General features: G+C 39.7%; 1 protein-coding gene across 1 annotated transcript; it reads left to right on the top strand.

The window, feature by feature from the left end:
• Positions 1-8,556: 8,556 nt before the first annotated feature.
• On the top strand, positions 8,557-12,421 carry LOC131236557 (pentatricopeptide repeat-containing protein At1g43980, mitochondrial). Its single transcript, XM_058233822.1, has 2 exons — positions 8,557-11,446; positions 11,535-12,421. Exon 1 carries the CDS (start codon positions 8,626-8,628, stop codon positions 10,720-10,722), a length of 2,097 nt encoding a protein of 698 aa, XP_058089805.1. The 5' UTR covers positions 8,557-8,625; the 3' UTR covers positions 10,723-11,446; positions 11,535-12,421.
• The last annotated feature ends 5,032 nt before the right edge of the window (positions 12,422-17,453 follow it).

Genomic DNA, 17,453 nt, shown 5'->3' with positions numbered 1-17,453 from the left:
CCATCCGTTTAAAATATTAGGGTCCCATTCTGAATGGACCAGATTTATTTTTGGGAAAAAATATGAAACCATCGACGAACCTGTGGATGGATTGGAACTGGCATGTACGTGCCATTCTGGCACATGTGTGGCGTGTACAGGAGCTTTAAGAAAGCCCTACACGGGGACAAGTAGTCTTCTTTATTAAATTCGGGGAAGAAAATCCCGGGGAGCGGATTGGGTGAGATCAGGAGCGGATTGCATCCGAACCCCTGTCAGACAAATAGCTGTCCGACCAGAGATGTTGTGAGATCCACCGTGATTTCTCTGCTTATCCACGCCGTCCATATATTTTATCAGATCATTTTAACATAGGAAAATAAAAATAAATAAGATACAACGCTCAAGTAGACTAAACGAGAGATGAATCTTGCATTGAATGATCTTGCATTAATACACTGTTCATTTAATGCAACAAAAGATCACTATTTGGTGTGGTCCACTTGAGAGTATATCTACTTTATTTTTGATATTATATATTAAAATGATCTGAAAAAATGGATGGACGGCATGGATAAACAGATACATTAAGGTGTAACCACAGGAACTCGGTCGGACGGATTGTTTTCCGACCGGGGTTCGCACGCAATCTGCTTCGAGTGAGACCTCGGATCCACCGGGGTTGGTGTGACCCTGACTATGGGGCAAACAGTTGTTTATATTCATTAAATCCATGCCGTCCAACCATTTTGAAATCTCATTTTTGAGTATTGAGAAAAAATATAATCTTAACTTAAATCTTAGGTGGACCACACCACACGAAAGAGTCATTATTTTATACCTACCATTAAAAACTTCATGGAGTCTAATGGAATGTTTATTTTCCATCCAACTTGTTGATAAGGTCAAAAACACCTTTATGAAGTGATCACACAAATATTATCTTGATCCAAATCTATTGTTTCCCACAAGAAGTTTTTAATGGTCAAGCACCACTTTTTACTTTACTATTGTCCATACGGGACTTGGATCTGCTTCATTTTTTGGATCGTGCTCTAGAATAAGCTTTCAATACAGATGGACGGAATGGATTTAGTCACATATATCACACTTGATCCTACATTCAGGGTCCCACCCACCTCGGTGGATCCAGGGTCTCAACTAATCCGCTCCCAAAATCCCGTCTGCGTGATATTTCCCATATGCAAGTATTTCAGTTATGAGCCGTATAATCCCAAACGCGCGTGTGTATAAATAAGGGAGTACATCTACGGGCCGTCACATACAGCAACAGGCTAGAGATCAAAGCCGCTCATGAGGTGGGTCCAACATGCAGATTCCATTACACTGAAATCTGGCCGGTCACAAGTGGACCACAGTATTAAGATTAAATGAATGGTATAGAAAATTTTAAAATTTTTTGAGCTGCCCATTTCTTTCTAATCTTATGATCCACACGATGAGTGGACCAAGGCTTAGATCTCGCACGCGTGGTGGCTTGTGCGAGGAGCTCCCATGTAAGCGGGTGCGGATTAGCAAATCCCGACGATTATGAAATAATTTTCTATTATCGAAATTGAAATAATGGTCGTAACACGTGCGTTTCGTACAGCCACATGAAGAGAAGGCCAGGTGGCCCAATCGAGACCGACAGCCAGGGCCCACATCTACAAAAGTATTTCCAACGGTCAACCTTTGCTTGCAAGAGAAGAAAGAAATAAGAGATAATTGACATCACAGCCGTCGGTTGTCATGTAAGGACCACCGCTGGACGGTTTGAGGTGGTCCCACATCAGGCAAGCACATATCAACTGACGTAGGCTGATATTGAAAATGAGAAATGATCAGAGACAGCGGCTGTATAAAAAAAATCAGAACACAGCCATTGTTTCCCCTCAACCTGTCACATCTGTCAAAAAGGGTGGGCCACACCATGATCATCACCTGAAATGAAAATGAGGCTGGTCCGACAGCCAATGGCATGACCCATGTGACATGATGGCAGGAAAAGCAGTGCATGATCGTTTCTCCTTGAAATTGATCAGATTACGTTTGGTGGGCCACCAGTCTAACAATCGGAAGCGGATTGGCTGGTGTACCACGCGCCAGCTATATAGCCGGTGTATTGGCATCAGTAAGTAAGTTCATCGTGAGGTATGTGTTATATTCAAATCATTCTTTCATTTGGGGAGCTCATCCCAAGGCTTAAGACGAAAAATAAGATCAACCTATCTAGACTAAAAATAAGATTGACCTGACTATCAAGTGGACTAAACAGAAAAAAGTAGCTGAGGATTGACCTATACCATTGATACCTTTTAGGGTCATGGAAGTTTTGGATAATATGAAATTTGTTTCTTCTTTTCATCTAGGTCTTTTTGACCTTATGAATATTTGTGGTGTGGTTCAGTTGATCTTTCGATATGGCCCAATTTTTTTAGATAATTCTCTAAAATGATCATGAAAAGTGGATCAGTGTAGATATAATAAATACATCACTGTAGCCCGTAACTTTGATCTCGTTTGAACCGTTCATACAACTTGGAGGTCGAGGAGTGTCAGAACTCGTCTTCGCACGACACGTACCTACATCAGCTATATAACTGATGTGTGGTACACCAGCCAATCCGCTTCCTCTTTTAAGACGGTGACCATACAACATAATTTCAAAGTAATCCAGACCGTTCAGATCTCTGCTGTGGATATAGCATAACCAAAAAACTTGCACTGAGAATATGATGGTAACCATCTGTTTTGTCCCTTGAAATTTGGACCTTTACTAATATCCATAATTTGGATGGTCAGGATTTCTCAATCAGTGTAATTGTAGAAATATGGTACATCCACATTTTTTTATATAACTTGGACGGTTTAGATAGACATGCGTGAATTCTTGAGTGTGAGAATGGAACTACTGACCAAAGAATTTCTGCAGCAGTGGTTAGAAGAACATGAACCGTGGGCAGCCCCTTCCATAAGCAGCATCACATGGGTCATGATGACTCATGATCCGTTCAATAGAGACCGGAATGACACCTTACTTTAGACAAGGTGGGTCCATTTTAATTCTCCTCCACATGATCATGTGACTTGTCTTCAGCCACAACTTCTGGTTTGGGGCCACAGGAATTATCTGATCTACAACCCCATGATATATCCTTCTTAAACATGGGTATTTAGTGTGAACCAGAACAGGTGTGGCCATGATTAAGTGATTTGACCTTTAATCATCCTGTATGTTTTGTACGGCCTAACCAGCAATTGACCATCTCGATTTTTTAATTTGGGCTGGATCATACTCCATGTAATGCCATTGGTGTTTGGAGAATTTTACCAGTGGGATTAGTTTAGGCAAGGAAAATTAAATTTGCCTAGCTCTTAGTAAGGATATTTTTGCTATTTCAGTTCTTTCATCGGAATTGTAAGCTCTTATCATTCTTTCTATTCCTCTTTATATATAACCCACGTGCAATAAAAGCCCCTGTGACAAAGCCTCTCTATAAGATAATCTCTATGTATAAATCAATCGGATTAACATTACATGAAAGTTAGAGGATAATAATTACTTCTAACACAAGCGAGTAAATCATCAAACGAGTACAGGAGAAACATTTTTTACACAAAATACCATATGATGTGAAAGGAAAAATAGTGAGAGTTAAATATAATAAAAGTACAATCATTAGTATATAAATTTCATATACATCACTTGAATACGAGTTTCAAACACTAGGTCAAGGGTTCAAGTATTTATAGGTGGTGAAATCTCACTACGGTGTGAGTGTGTGGGGTGTGCCTGAAAAAAAAATAAATAAAAAATAAAAATAAAAAAGAGTTTCTAACAATAAAAAAATTTATACATTTTCTTTAAATCAATGATTGCATAAAATCCTTCAATAAATTTCTTAGAGAAGACAATCAAAGAATCCAATGGTATGAAAAGATTCTTGTAAAACTAGAAATGAAAACCCTTTTTATAATGAGCAAGAAACTCAAAGAAATATATTACTTGCTGCTCTCCTTCCATCAACTTTTCTCTTATCTTATTTTATTTTATTTTATTTTTTTCTAAAATAAAATATCTCAAATATTACAATAATTTTTTAAAGGCGAAAAAGTAATTTTCTCTCATTTTACTTGGTCAAAAGATCAAAATGCCCCCACACACACAGGTCCCACCTCCTCTTGAGGGACCCAACATGGGCAACCACTGATTAAACCAAGGCACCCTTCTCTCCATCACTTCATGTGTAGGCTAACCGTGCTCTTTCCCTCCCCACTCTCTCCTTCTCTCTCCCACGTCCCAATACCCATGGCATTTATTAAGTGGGTCCTAACTGATATATTTCTTAAATGTCCAACACACATTTGCCGGTTGCTTTTGGGGTTAGGAGATATTTCTGCAAATTGATAATAAGAGAAATACATCTACTCATGTTCAATCGGTAAAAAAATGCCGAAAAAAAGAAAGTTGAGACCTTTCAAACTCGAGGATTTTTGGGCCCCAAAAGACCAATTGAACCATGGGCCCACTTGAACAAAACTAAGAACCCAGGTGTATTTTGTACACCCTTGGTGGAGGATCATGCAATTGCTCTTTGGAAGGTTTAAAGTATCGGCCGAAATTGATACGTACCGCCTGATACAAACCGGTTTCAGCCATAAAAGGGAGCAATTCGACCTGGTTTCGGTGGCGGACGATGCAATGCACTGATAGCGATTTTCGGTCCTTTGGACGAATAATTGCTTTGAAATCAGAGGTTTTTAGTAATTTTTCCTTATTTTGAGGTTTAAGAAGAGAATCAAACACCTGGGTTAGCCCTTGACGTTTATCTTTGGAAATTTCCCAAGTTCCAACAAAAGTTACAAAGTTTCCCTTTTTGCATATTGCATCTACGCTCTTGGAAGTATACGGCACCGACTGCGACTGGAGAAGTGGGTGTGTACTCGCACAATCCACTTCCCGGAACATACACAAATCTAGCACGTGTATGAGATCCCAGTTGCTCATCAAGCAGGTTCCACCACGGATTTGCGTTGGCTGGAAAATCGTACATGTCCAATGTTCCCAACTGAGAGATTTTGGGCATTGAACGTGGACCACTGGTCATTTGTTTAGCTGCAAATCCAGTGATGAGAATCATCCATAAAATTGATTTTTGGGCTTGGATGCATCCACGTGCGGGCCCACTTGATGAGTGGACTAGATTTTGCACTCTCGTGCCACCGATAAGCTATGAGGAGTATCCTTGGCTTTTTTTTTTTTAAAAAAAAAAATTATGCTTTTTCTGTTTTTTTTTTTTTTTTTGGTAGAAGTAAAGTTTGGGCGAGAAACATGTATCCTTACTCTTGCTTAGGTGGTAGACTCTCAGCAGTTTCACACCCGATCAAGGGTTCGACTATCCATAAGTGGTGAAATTCCTTTAGATCAAAAGGTTTTTTTTTTTTTTTTTTAACTAACTTGCCTTAATTGAATTTAATTTTGCCCCATATTAAAAAGTTGTTAAGAAAATTAAACCTTTATATTAAAACTTCTCACCAATTTTTGTTATTGCTAAACAAGGGTATATCATGTGAGTAACCTTGTGAGTGGAGCTGTGGTAGCAGTGCATTGTGTTTTTTTTCATACACTTTTGGTTTTCTCTCGACATGTTTTGCCTTATGCATGAGAAGATGAAGAGACGTTAAATACCTACTTAACAACTAATTTTCTACACATGTTATATTACTTATACACGAGAAGATAGAGAGCCGTTGCACACCTACTGTTGATATACATTTATTATGCCGCTCGAATGCGCATTGAGCCATTATGACTACCTAACTTTCCTTTATAAAAACATCTCATCTTCATTGCAAATCCATTAGAAAAATTATTCTCTTTGGGCAAATCAATTTGAGTGTTCTTGAGTTCATGTGACTGTGATCAAAAGTGTACCGAATCTAAGTCATTCATCTTAGAGGGGAGCTGTTATATCCCGGAAGTAGACTTGTTGGGACCTAATGCATCATGATCGTCTTATTATAAGAGCAAATCTGTCTTTAAGACAATGACAATAATGTACCTCAACTCTCCATATTTTTAATTTTTTTTTATTTCTAGTTTTTAATTTTAGATTTTCTATTATATTCATGTATTTTAAAACTAACAATATAAAGACAGATTTCTCTCTAAAAAATCTTAGCACTATAGCAATAATTTAAGAGACTCTTAGAATCAAGATTTTTGATAGGAAAAACTTTAATAGATCATAACAGAAAATAGAGTTTTATCTAAATACGCTCAAGCTAATTTATGTTATTAAAGACTCTGTCCCATCATTTGAGGGGAAGGAACCAGCGACATCTTTTGAACTATCGAAATGGAAGAATGATGATTCTCTGTGCTGGAATTGTATTCTAAATACGATGACCAATGAAAACCATGATATCTACTGTTATCTTTTCATGGCCAAAGAATTGTGGAATCATTTTGAAAAGAAATTCAAAACGAATGATGCTGGAACAAAGAAGTATATAGTTAGTTGTTATATTAATTTTAAAATGTCTGATGATAAATTTGTAGTAGATCAGGTGCATGATCTGTAGAAGATAACTCATGAAATATTGTCTGAAGGTATGATGATTGATAGGGCTTTCTAAACTGTTGTATAATTGAAAAACTTTCATAATTTTGGAAAGAGTATAAAAATTCTTTGAAGCATAAGAGAAATGACATGAGTTTATAACATCATCTTTCACATACTTATAAAATGAAAACAGAAACTGTGACAAACATTATCTGGATTTAAAATTTAAAACGAGCCTCCTCATAGTGACCAATAAGCAATCAAGAAGACTATGAGACTATTATATTAAATCGAAATGATGTCTTGACCGCCCCACAATTGCGTTTGGATGATGACCCTTACATCAATTGTGGGGGTCCTTCACATGTCGATGGGGTGCCTAACCCTATGTGTTCGGGTTGCATCATCCGAGACATTTGTAATCGATCGGGCCAGCGTCAATCCCTCATTGTCTGAGGAGTTGTCGCTTGTGTGATGAACCCAAAAACGGATTAATGGAGACATGTGAGGAGCCGCTACGGCTGCCCCGAGCCTTGTGATCCAGTTGAGACTATGGTAAAATAATGGTACCCTAACTTCCTCAATATGTTAAATGAACGGAATTTTGTAACAAATTGACTAATATACGCATCAATTGCATTACATTAAATAAAATGTTGCGATTTAGTGTTGGAGTCGCGTGACGAGAGAGTGTTGATATTTACGAAATATGCATTGAATTCGCTTATGGGGGAGTACTGGATTGTGAGGCGTATGAATCATTTCATAATTTCATTCGTGCATTTAACAAAAGTATTTATAAAGTGCTTGATTTCTTGTTTATTATTACCTGTGCTAATTGAGTCGATAACATGTATAACTTAAAATTAATGGAACCACTAAGTTAGCTACTCACTCCTACCTAGGATGGTGTTTTAAAACACCAACTAGACGATATTGTTGATGCATGTACTATCAAAACCTTCGGCAGGTAAGTTTGGATTGACTTGCACTTTTAATGTGACGTCTTAGGAGTGTTAGGTGAAACTATAAGACCTTACTTTTATTTAAATTTTGTGCTTTTATATATTGTAATCTCCGATTGAGCATGCTCCATATATTAATTTTGTTGTATTATTTTTGTGGCTTTTATAATCACCATTTTGAGCGATCACCGCTATTGGAATTGTATTTTGATTGTTAGTCTTATATTTATGGATTTTTGTTATTTCTACCTCGCTTTGGATTCGCTAAGTTGAATTGTGCTGCTCTAATTATTCGTGTATGAAATGAATGTAAATCTGAACAAGGTCACACGTGTATTTTCATTTGGTTTACATCTGAGAACTCGGGACCGGGATTTTTATACTTAGGTGCCAATTTTTGATGCGTGACAGTTAGGTCATTTGAACTAGGATGAACTGAAAATACAAAAATATTGGCTTAATCGAAAACTTTAGCTGCCCGTGGATATTTTATTAGTGGGCATTCAATCCTTACTATTTTTTTTTTAATGATCAGTGGCCCACTTGAGTTTTACATCCGCCTCATTCCGGGCTCATGTACTAACACGAGGCGAAGCGAATGGATAAGGTAGATTTATCACAAATATCGCGGTGGTCCCCACCTACCTTCCTATGGGATTGGAGGCAATGCACATCCCACCGTGTGTTGTGAAGGACTCGGAATCGGTTAAGCCGGGCAAACGCCAACTTCGAGTTTGCTGAGGCCCTTATCTGACAAGAATAAACTCAGCCACAGCCACAAGTTATCGAAAGCATGTTTGAAAGGGCACCCATATCAAATGTGGTTGAGTTGGGCCAATCAAATATCACCTCATCTTGGCCTTAGTGAAGTCTGATGTTTCCTGGGCCCCACTGAATCCCATTCCATGAGTAAAACCGATCATAGTGGGTCTTATGCACCCGACTAGATGAAGGTGAAATTAGATGGACGGTCCCGATTGATTCACCAAACTAGCATGTGTTTTGTGGATAGATAGCTGCACCATATTCCGGTCCAACCGCTTCTACCGTATACTCTTCCAATTTAAAATAAAGATCGAAAGAGGAGGGAAAGCGAACAGCCGCAACGTTATATGATCTGGGCTTTGTTCCTTTCCAAAGAATCAAATATTCAAATCCAAAATCTCTCAAAAGTTAGTTGCCAAGATGAAAGAAGAAGACATGAAATTCTCACAACCATGATTTCTTACACCATAAAAACCACAGCAAGAAGAAGAAAATTCACTCCCTCTTTCTCCTTTGCACAGAACTTGCATAGATCCTTTTCCCAAACTAACCCTTCCGTTTCTTTATATTCCAATCTCATAACACACTGCCTCTCCTTAAAATCCCTGACTTTCGCTGAATCCATCCATGCCCGTTTGGTGAAGATTGGGTTCCACCGCAACACCTTTCTGGGCAATCGTCTTGTAGATCTTTATTCCCGATTCGGTGACATGGGCAGTTCCTCCCAAGCATTTCATGACATACCCAACAAAAATTCCTTTACTTGGAACCTTTTAGTTATGGGATACTTTAAAATTGGCTGCTTGGAAAGTGCCAGCCAGTTGTTTGACGAAATGCCTGAACGAGACATTGTCAGCTGGAATTCGATGATTTCGGGGTATGCGTTGAATGGGCTCATGGAATATGCACTTTTGGTTTTCTTGGAGATGCAGGAGGCTGGACTGAGACCCAATGGATTCACATTCTCGATTGTTGTCTCCTGTGTCAACTCTTCTCGTCATGGCAAAGAAATTCATGGAAGCATAATTCGGAGTGGTCTGAACTCGACAAATGTTGTTCTTGGTAATTCTTTAATTGATATGTATGGGAATCTTGGGCTTGTGGATTATGCTGTGTGTGCGTTCCTTTTGATGGAGGAATTGGATGTTATTTCTTGGAACTCTATGATTTCTGCATGTAAGAAATCTGGTTATTGGGAATGGGCTCTGGATCATTTTGGTTTGATGAGGGTCACTGGATTTCTGCCTGATCAGTTTACTGTGTCAACAATGGTTACTGTTTGTGCTAATTTGCGGGATTTGGAAAACGGTAAGAAAGTTTTTGCTCAGTGCATCAGGATGGGATTTCTTTCTAATTCGATAGTTTCAAGTGCTGTTATTGATATGTTTTCCAAATGCGACAGATTAGAGGATTCAGTTCGGCTCTTTGAAGAAATGCATCGTTGGGATTCAGCCCTTTGCAATTCCATGATTTCAGGTTATTCAAGACATGGCTTTGCGGGTGATGCTCTGTGGCTCTTCTTACTTACCTTGAGGGAGAACTTGAGGCCAACGGAGTTTACCTTCGTGAGCATTCTGAGCTCTGCTTCGTGTCTTGTTCCAGCAGAGCAAGGTACTCAAATCCATTCTTTAGTCATTAAATCTGGTTCAGACTCGGACGTGATTGTTGGTAGTTCGCTTGTGGACATGTATTCGAAATCCGGTCTTGTTGATGCTGCCATGAAAATCTTCTCTAAAATGGTTATAAGAGACTTGGTCTCTTGGAACACCATGATCATGGGCTTTGCTCGCAATGGTCGAGGGGTTGAAGCTCTACAAATCTTTGGAGAACTGTGCAAGTGGGGCCCACCGCCAGATCGGATAACCCTAGCGGGTGTTCTATTAGCATGTAGTTATGGAGGCTTGGTTGATGAAGGGTTGAGTATATTTTCATTGATGCAGGAGAAATATGGAGTTATGCATGGAGTAGAGCATTATACTTGCATGGTGGACATGTTGGGGCGAGCAGGGAAGCTTATGGAGGCAATGGAGACAATAGAAACCATGCCCCATGTGCCTACTGCTTCGATCTGGGGGGTGCTTCTTGGAGCTTGTATGATTCATGGGGATGTGGAGCTTGCAGAAAGAGTTGCCGAGAGGGTGATGGAGTTGGAACCACACACCTCTCTTCCTTACTTGGTGTTGGGTCGAATGCATGCGTCAAGGGGTAGGTGGGAGAGCATGGCTCGAGTAACAAAGGCCATGAAAGAGAGAGGTGTGAAGAAGGCAACTGGATGCAGTTGGATTGGGATCAAGAATAATATCTTTGTTTTTAGGGCTAATGAAATACTGCATTGTGGAGGGGAAGCTATGTACTCAATGTTGAGGCTTCTGGCCTGGGAGATGCTTGATGAGGGATACAAATCTCAACAATATGCATTGGTTGGGGATGGAGGGGAGGAGTGAAGTAGAAAAGAATATGAACTTCAAAAAAATTTCAGGGGGCATGTGCATGGAGATCCTTACAGTCCACAGCATTGTTCTATCTTGGCTGCTACTGGTTTGTGGCAGCCATTAGTATCAAAGAGGAGGAAATTGGAAGAGAGCTGGAAAAGTTAATTCTTTTTGCAAGCCAATTCAAGATTTGGAAAATTTGGGTCATTTGCCTAACCTATATTAGGTTTCTTGGACATTTCAAGAAAAGCTTGGTAACATGGTGGGGAGTTAGGGTCAGGACTAATGTAAGAAAGGAGGATATTGCACACGAGCTTGCCTTATCCCTTTGTTGGGAGATTTGCAAAGCAAAGACTAGCCATACCTTTACAACTTGGCTGCACCATCACAGAATTCAGAGCAGCATCATTTTAAGGGAATGAAAACATTCTAAAACTCCTGTTGTAGGATGAGTGTGCAACACCCGAGCTCCATGGGCCCACTGTGATGTGTGTGGCATCCACTCCTTCCATCAGTTGCTACACCACATGTTATGACCTGAGCCGAAAAATCTGGCCCATTGAAAACTCAGGTAGGCCACACCACATGAACAGTGGGGCTTGAGATGCCCACCATGGGAAGCTTACTGCAGTCACCATGTTGTTTATATTCCATCCAAGCAATCAAGTGAGCCCCACCAATATGAAGAGAATTCTCAACAATCGGCTTTATCTGAGACTTAGGCAGGCTACACCAGGTAAATTTAGAGGTTTTAGTTGATGTTACATTGTTCCCGTGTGTGGCTTACTTGGGTTTTGGATTGAACTTATTTTTGTTATGCACAGTGAACATGAGGTGCCACAACTGATAGAATGAATGGATGTCACACGCATATTATGGTGGGCTCCACAGGGCTCTGGTGTTGCATGTGCATCCTACAACAGGTGCTGTAGAGGATTGTGGCTCAATTTCAGGGGTTCTCCATTACAAACTTCAATTATGATCAGTGTTGGTGACCAATAGTGAAACGATGCATGACAAAGTAAGAGTGGGGTAGAAGTACTTGTTAACCATTTTTGGAGATTAAATTTCTATGCATCTTCACAAGACCATCTGGGTTCTTGTGTTCTTGGCCTCATTTTACAAGAAAGCAAGGGGGGAATTCATACAACTTCCTCCGGTCCTTCCAGTTGGAGAGATCTTGTAGTCACAGAATACAGAGCTCATAGGAAAGTTTTGGGATTTTATTTTATAGAGTCCTAAGGGCAGTTGATTGTTGAAGGAGAGTCAAACAACAACATTTTTGGGGTCTACCAATGAGCTATTCGAGCTGTCCAAATCCGCTTTCATCTTTGATGAAATTTGCAATTTTGTGTGTTGGCTAAACATTTCATTTCCAAGGTGAGAAGAAAGGCAAATGAACTCTCTGGCCAAAGAGGCTCTTAACTGCACAAATCTTTCTATTGGAAACACATTAGCACTCTTGAATGGAAATTGAAAAGAGAGGTAGCTCCAGTTCCTTCGGAAATGGTAAGATCTTTGGCACAAGAAAAATTGAATTTGATCCTTGTCTCTTGATATTCTTCTTTTAGCAACTAGTCTAACATTTGACCAAGGAAAAGAAGAAGAAGATAATATTCATGTATATGGGTCTTTACTTCCCAATGCAACTTCACAACTGAGATAACCATTTTGTGGCAACCATTGATTCATAACATACATATTTTTAAAATGATTCTGAGTATTTGGTTTTGAGTACTGAATGTTTTATGCAGTATATGATCAAGGGTCTCTCTAGTAGGAATTGTAGCGGGGTTGAACCTTTGTCCGGTTGTTTGGACCCAAATCTTGCAAGAGTGAGCTCATGAACATTTCAACACTAAAATCTGTCATCTCTCTCTCTCTCTCTCTCTCTCTCTCTCTCTCTCTCTCTCTTTTGTTTTTTTTGTTTTTTTTTTGTTTTTTTAGAGAAGTCATGTTTGGATATACCATTGAATTAAATTGCAATAGTTGGTTCAATAGAGAGGAAATTCCAACTGGGTTCTTTTCATTTTAGGGGCCAGAAATGGGTTCATTTTATTTTAGTTAACCATAGTTATGCAATAGAGATCATATTTCTTTTTGTTAGGGATTAAAAATTACCTTGATAACCCAACAATCCTAATCTCTGACAACAATTATGATTGACTAAAGTGAGATGAACCCATTTTTAGGCTGTCTACCAAGCAGGCCCCTAGTAAAGGACGGGGATTGCCTGTCACCCTGACTTGTAGTCAGAAGTTAGGTGGGGCTTACTGGGATGTTTGTGAGAAATCTACCTTGTCCATCTATTTTGTCAGCTCATGTTAGCATATGAGCCCAAAAATGATGTAGATCCAAAACTCAAGTGAGCCACATGACATGAAACAATGGGAATTGAACACCCACCATTGAAACATTCGTAGGGCTACAGATTTTTGGATCAGGCTAATATTTTTTTCTCGAGTACATCCCAGTGGGAATGACTTTATGGATCTTTGGATGGCATGTAAACATCAAGGTCTACACGAGGAAGGTTTCAATGTTAGGCAACTCCTCCCCTTCTTGTGGTGTGGCCCATTTGAATTTTGGATTTACCTCATTTTTGAGGCCATATACTAACATTAACTGACAAAACGGTTAGAGGGGGTGGATTTCTCACCTACATCATGGTGGGCCCTCCAAGCTTCCTGGGTCTTAGGCAACAAACGCAGCCTAAGTATGTCACATAAGCGTTCCCGAGCTTTGCTAAGCCCATGCATCTACAAGCTGCCAAATGCGTGGAACATCTGAGCCGTGCGTCAGGAGGGATTCCAGATGTAGATGATCAGGTCTCTGTGTCAGGCGGGTCAAGTCATCAGGTGGGCCATAGATGTGTGATAATAATCTATGCTTAGGAAACAATGCATTGGCATCAACATACTGTTGTTGGCAGATTGACGATGGACTAGCCATGATTTTAGGCCAGGCAATCTACATGTTGGCATGTACGGTTGTGTGCACATGTGAAAGTATAGAAGCTGAAGCTGGATCTTGAGACAGACCCTTTACCCTCTCCCTCATTCGTGTCAATTTGGTAAACGTGTGAGAAATCCAAGCCACTCATCAGGCATGCCGAGACGTGTGGCGGTCCTGCCTCAAAAACTCAGGCCAACATGAAAGTTAGGGAGTATGTAGACAACACGTGAAATTCAGGCGGGTACACTCATCAGTGAAACGTTTCCATTGATTGTGGACCTTGACGACGAACCGTCTTTGCCCCTCCGATGAGTTAATCCATCATCTACAAGATGTGGCCCACTGATACGTGGCTTGTACGTCCCACACGTGTGGCTGCGTATGGCATCAAAAAAATAAATCTCCTGGCAGAGTCCTTAAATCCCTTCCTGGTCGGACAAAACTCATCCCGATGGCAGAGAAGTTTCCTTGACAATGGATGCACGTTCGGTGAGGGGTAATAAAGAAGAAGAGGAAAGCCTTGAATCAAACCAGATTGGTGTATATACAGGGCTGCCGGATAGTGTCACTGCGTGGCAGCTTTCTATTGGACCACATCAAAGCACTAAAAATGGGTGTAAACAATGCTCTCAGAATAGTGAAGATTCTTGGTTACAAGACTATGAAGGGTCCGATGTAAATGAGAGAACAAAAGGTGCAAGGGTTAGATGGATGGCCAATGGTGGCTAATGAGTATGCCAATTCACTATATTCCTTGGTCATTTGACTGGTTGGGGCACATAAAATAAAATGACAAAGCCACGTCAGTAGAAAAGCACAATGCTCTTAACGCGATATAAGACCCCATTGCATCTCCTCCCATACATAGGTTGAATATACCACATTGGCCCATTGATTATCAAAATAAGAAGCGGACTATGAGCTCGGCTCGATGGCTCAATGTATTCGCCTGGGGAAGGAAGGGCTTTCAATGCACAGACATCAAGAACTATGAGACTCATAAATTCTTGAGGATAATGAAAGCAATTGGTTGAAGAATCCCATAAGCATATGACCGCTGCCAGAAGGACAAGTTGCATAACTGCCTTGATTTGAGAAAGCTAGATGCAATTAAAGATCCTGACAGTTCTCCAGTCATCATCGAACGTAGACTTGATGCGGTTTAGCCAGGCAATCCAGTCTCGAGAAGGGCAAGGCCATAGTCAATGGCAAGAAGTGCTTGAGTTCCAGTGAGAATAGTTGAAAGAAGGTGCCCACAAGAGAAGTTTCTCTAGAGGTAAATGGAAAGAAGCAAAGAAGAGAAGATAAATCTTCCTCCTGAGAAGAAGTGAAGACTGGACCAATGAGGTATTGGTCTAGTTCACCAGATTCATAGTGAATTAAGGTGTCCAGGAGAATGAAATCAACCAAATGTTCGACAATATGCCTAATTGAATTAAAAGTGGGAACGGGAACATCTATGATGGCGGATTCAGGTTGGGAATCCTGAGAAGAATAAGCTATGATGCAAGGAGATTGAAGGAGGAAAGCTATGATAAAAATGGATGACGAGCAAAAGAGAAGAATGATTGCAATGAGAACATAAAAATATAAAAATGAAATAAAACATCGCAATTCATGTCCAAAATAAAAGCTAGCAATCATGCTAGGTGAATTCTGACATTTGCATTAACTCGCACAATGATCGAATGTAAACCTGTGTAGCCATGCGTCGCATGTCTGAATGGTTGCTGAAATTCAAACGTCAAACATCCCATTACATCTCTCGATAGGAAGGGACAAACATATGGGGGGGACATATGGGGGGGGGGGGGGGGGGGGGGTTGGTTTTGTTTACACCCTTACATTTTTGGTGCCTTGATGTGGTCTAATAGAAAGCTGCAACGGCACAACACTATGTGTTTGGCATACACGGAAGTCGTACTCGCATCCAAAGATATCTTTAGTTGAAATTTCTTCGGTGTTGCACATTCCGTTATTAATGCAATGACATGAACCCTTACGCATGGCTTTAGGTGATGAATTGTCGCATGCCACATGGTCATGATCAACATTGCCATTTATGAGGCAACATGCTTAGCATGACTATAAAAGACCCACCTAGGGAATGGATTTAATCATGAATTTGGTGATAATACTCTTGGTGAGGTCATCTCTCATAGTCCTTTCAAAATGTGTGATCTTTCTAAAGGCGTTTAGAAAACCAGCAACACTCGAGAAGATTCTAAGTATTAAGAGATCGAACTTAAGTCCAAGCCAATCCGGATTTATTCAGACCTAAGTCGGGAGAGGCATATACGTCAGCCCGATTAGGTTGCTCTCTGGCCATTGATCAAAATAAAAGAATGGGAGAGATCAAATCTAACTAAGATCAATGAGCTTGGGAGTCGATGATGTGATGGATCCCGTCCATCTGCCATCTCTAGCACTCTAAACCATCCTGTAGTGAATAATGAAAATGCGGGAGGTGGTTTAATCCAGACCATCAAACACCTCAAAGATGACAAGGTAGGCCATCGATAGAGACGTTGAATGGATGAGATTGATCCGAGTTTAAGTTCTTGTCCTAGCTATCTTGATAAGAGAAATTTTGACATTTTCAGACATGACCTTTAGTTGGACATGAACATATTCGCGGAGGATGAGGTATAAGAAGAAGATCTAAGAAGCCAGGCGAATCCAGATATGACTCAAGTCATTTTTTTCTAATTCAAGCTGCAAGTTACAGATCAATCAAGGAGATTTCAATATCCAGAACTACAACTGAGCGAGAATGATCCAGAAGCAACAAGAAAGCTAACAAGGAGTTTCACTACCTCGACAAGCTATAAAAGGAGCACACAAAGAAGAGCTCGAGGTTCCACGCCAAACACATTTATCTTTCATTATTTTAACATAGTTTAGTATATATATCTACTGCATAACAACTCCCACTACATTACCTTAGGAGTAGGAGTAAATATCCTCAACTTTAAGTTGTAAAATCATGTCCAATTGAGTTTCAATTCAGTTGTTCATACTTATTCGGTCATAACTTGCTGACTACCCTCCTCAATCATCTATTCCAATAGATGAATCAAGTATTTATCTTTATTCTGTTTTTGGTTGATTATTACTTTCTTGATTGTAATGGAGCATACATTTTAAATATCAATAAAGTTAACATTGTTTAGCTTGATTTCATTTATTTGTACATTATTGTTCATTTAAGAGGCATATAAAATTAAAGATCTGTGAAAGAAAAAGTTTTTAAAGTTATAGGCTCACGTCTATTATCACAAGACAAAAAGACCTTGTTTAGAATGGCTAATCCCCACCATTTCACAAAATGTTTGAATGGAGCGTAAATTAGTAGTTGAGAGGATAATTGGATTTGGGTCCAAATCTCCAATCTATTCATCTCAATGTTGGAGACACCATTGATTCAATAAAAAACTTTTGAGTCTAACAAACTCTGGCATGCTCGCGCATTGTACACTCACATGAAGAACCAATCTAGACCTTCCCTCACACATTTGATTGAATTGGCCGCACATGCATTGCTTTAGCCCATTAAGTTTATCAATTTATCTTTGTTTTTTTGATAAATGTATCAATTGTAATTAGCAGTGAAAGAAAAATCCCTACCGCAAGGTAAAAAGAATATATTTGGAAGGACAAACCTACCCTTTCACAAATTACCTAATTCTTGTTACAATCTGTGGTTGAAACCACAACTGAATTTTTGAAAACGATGTTATTTAGTTGTCTTAGCATTGAAGTCACTGGATTTAATCAAATATTGAGCC

This window comes from Magnolia sinica, chromosome 2, assembly GCF_029962835.1.
Source record: "Magnolia sinica isolate HGM2019 chromosome 2, MsV1, whole genome shotgun sequence".
NCBI classification, from domain to species: Eukaryota; Viridiplantae; Streptophyta; class Magnoliopsida; order Magnoliales; family Magnoliaceae; genus Magnolia; species Magnolia sinica.
This window is presented reverse-complemented; position numbering and strand designations above follow the sequence as displayed.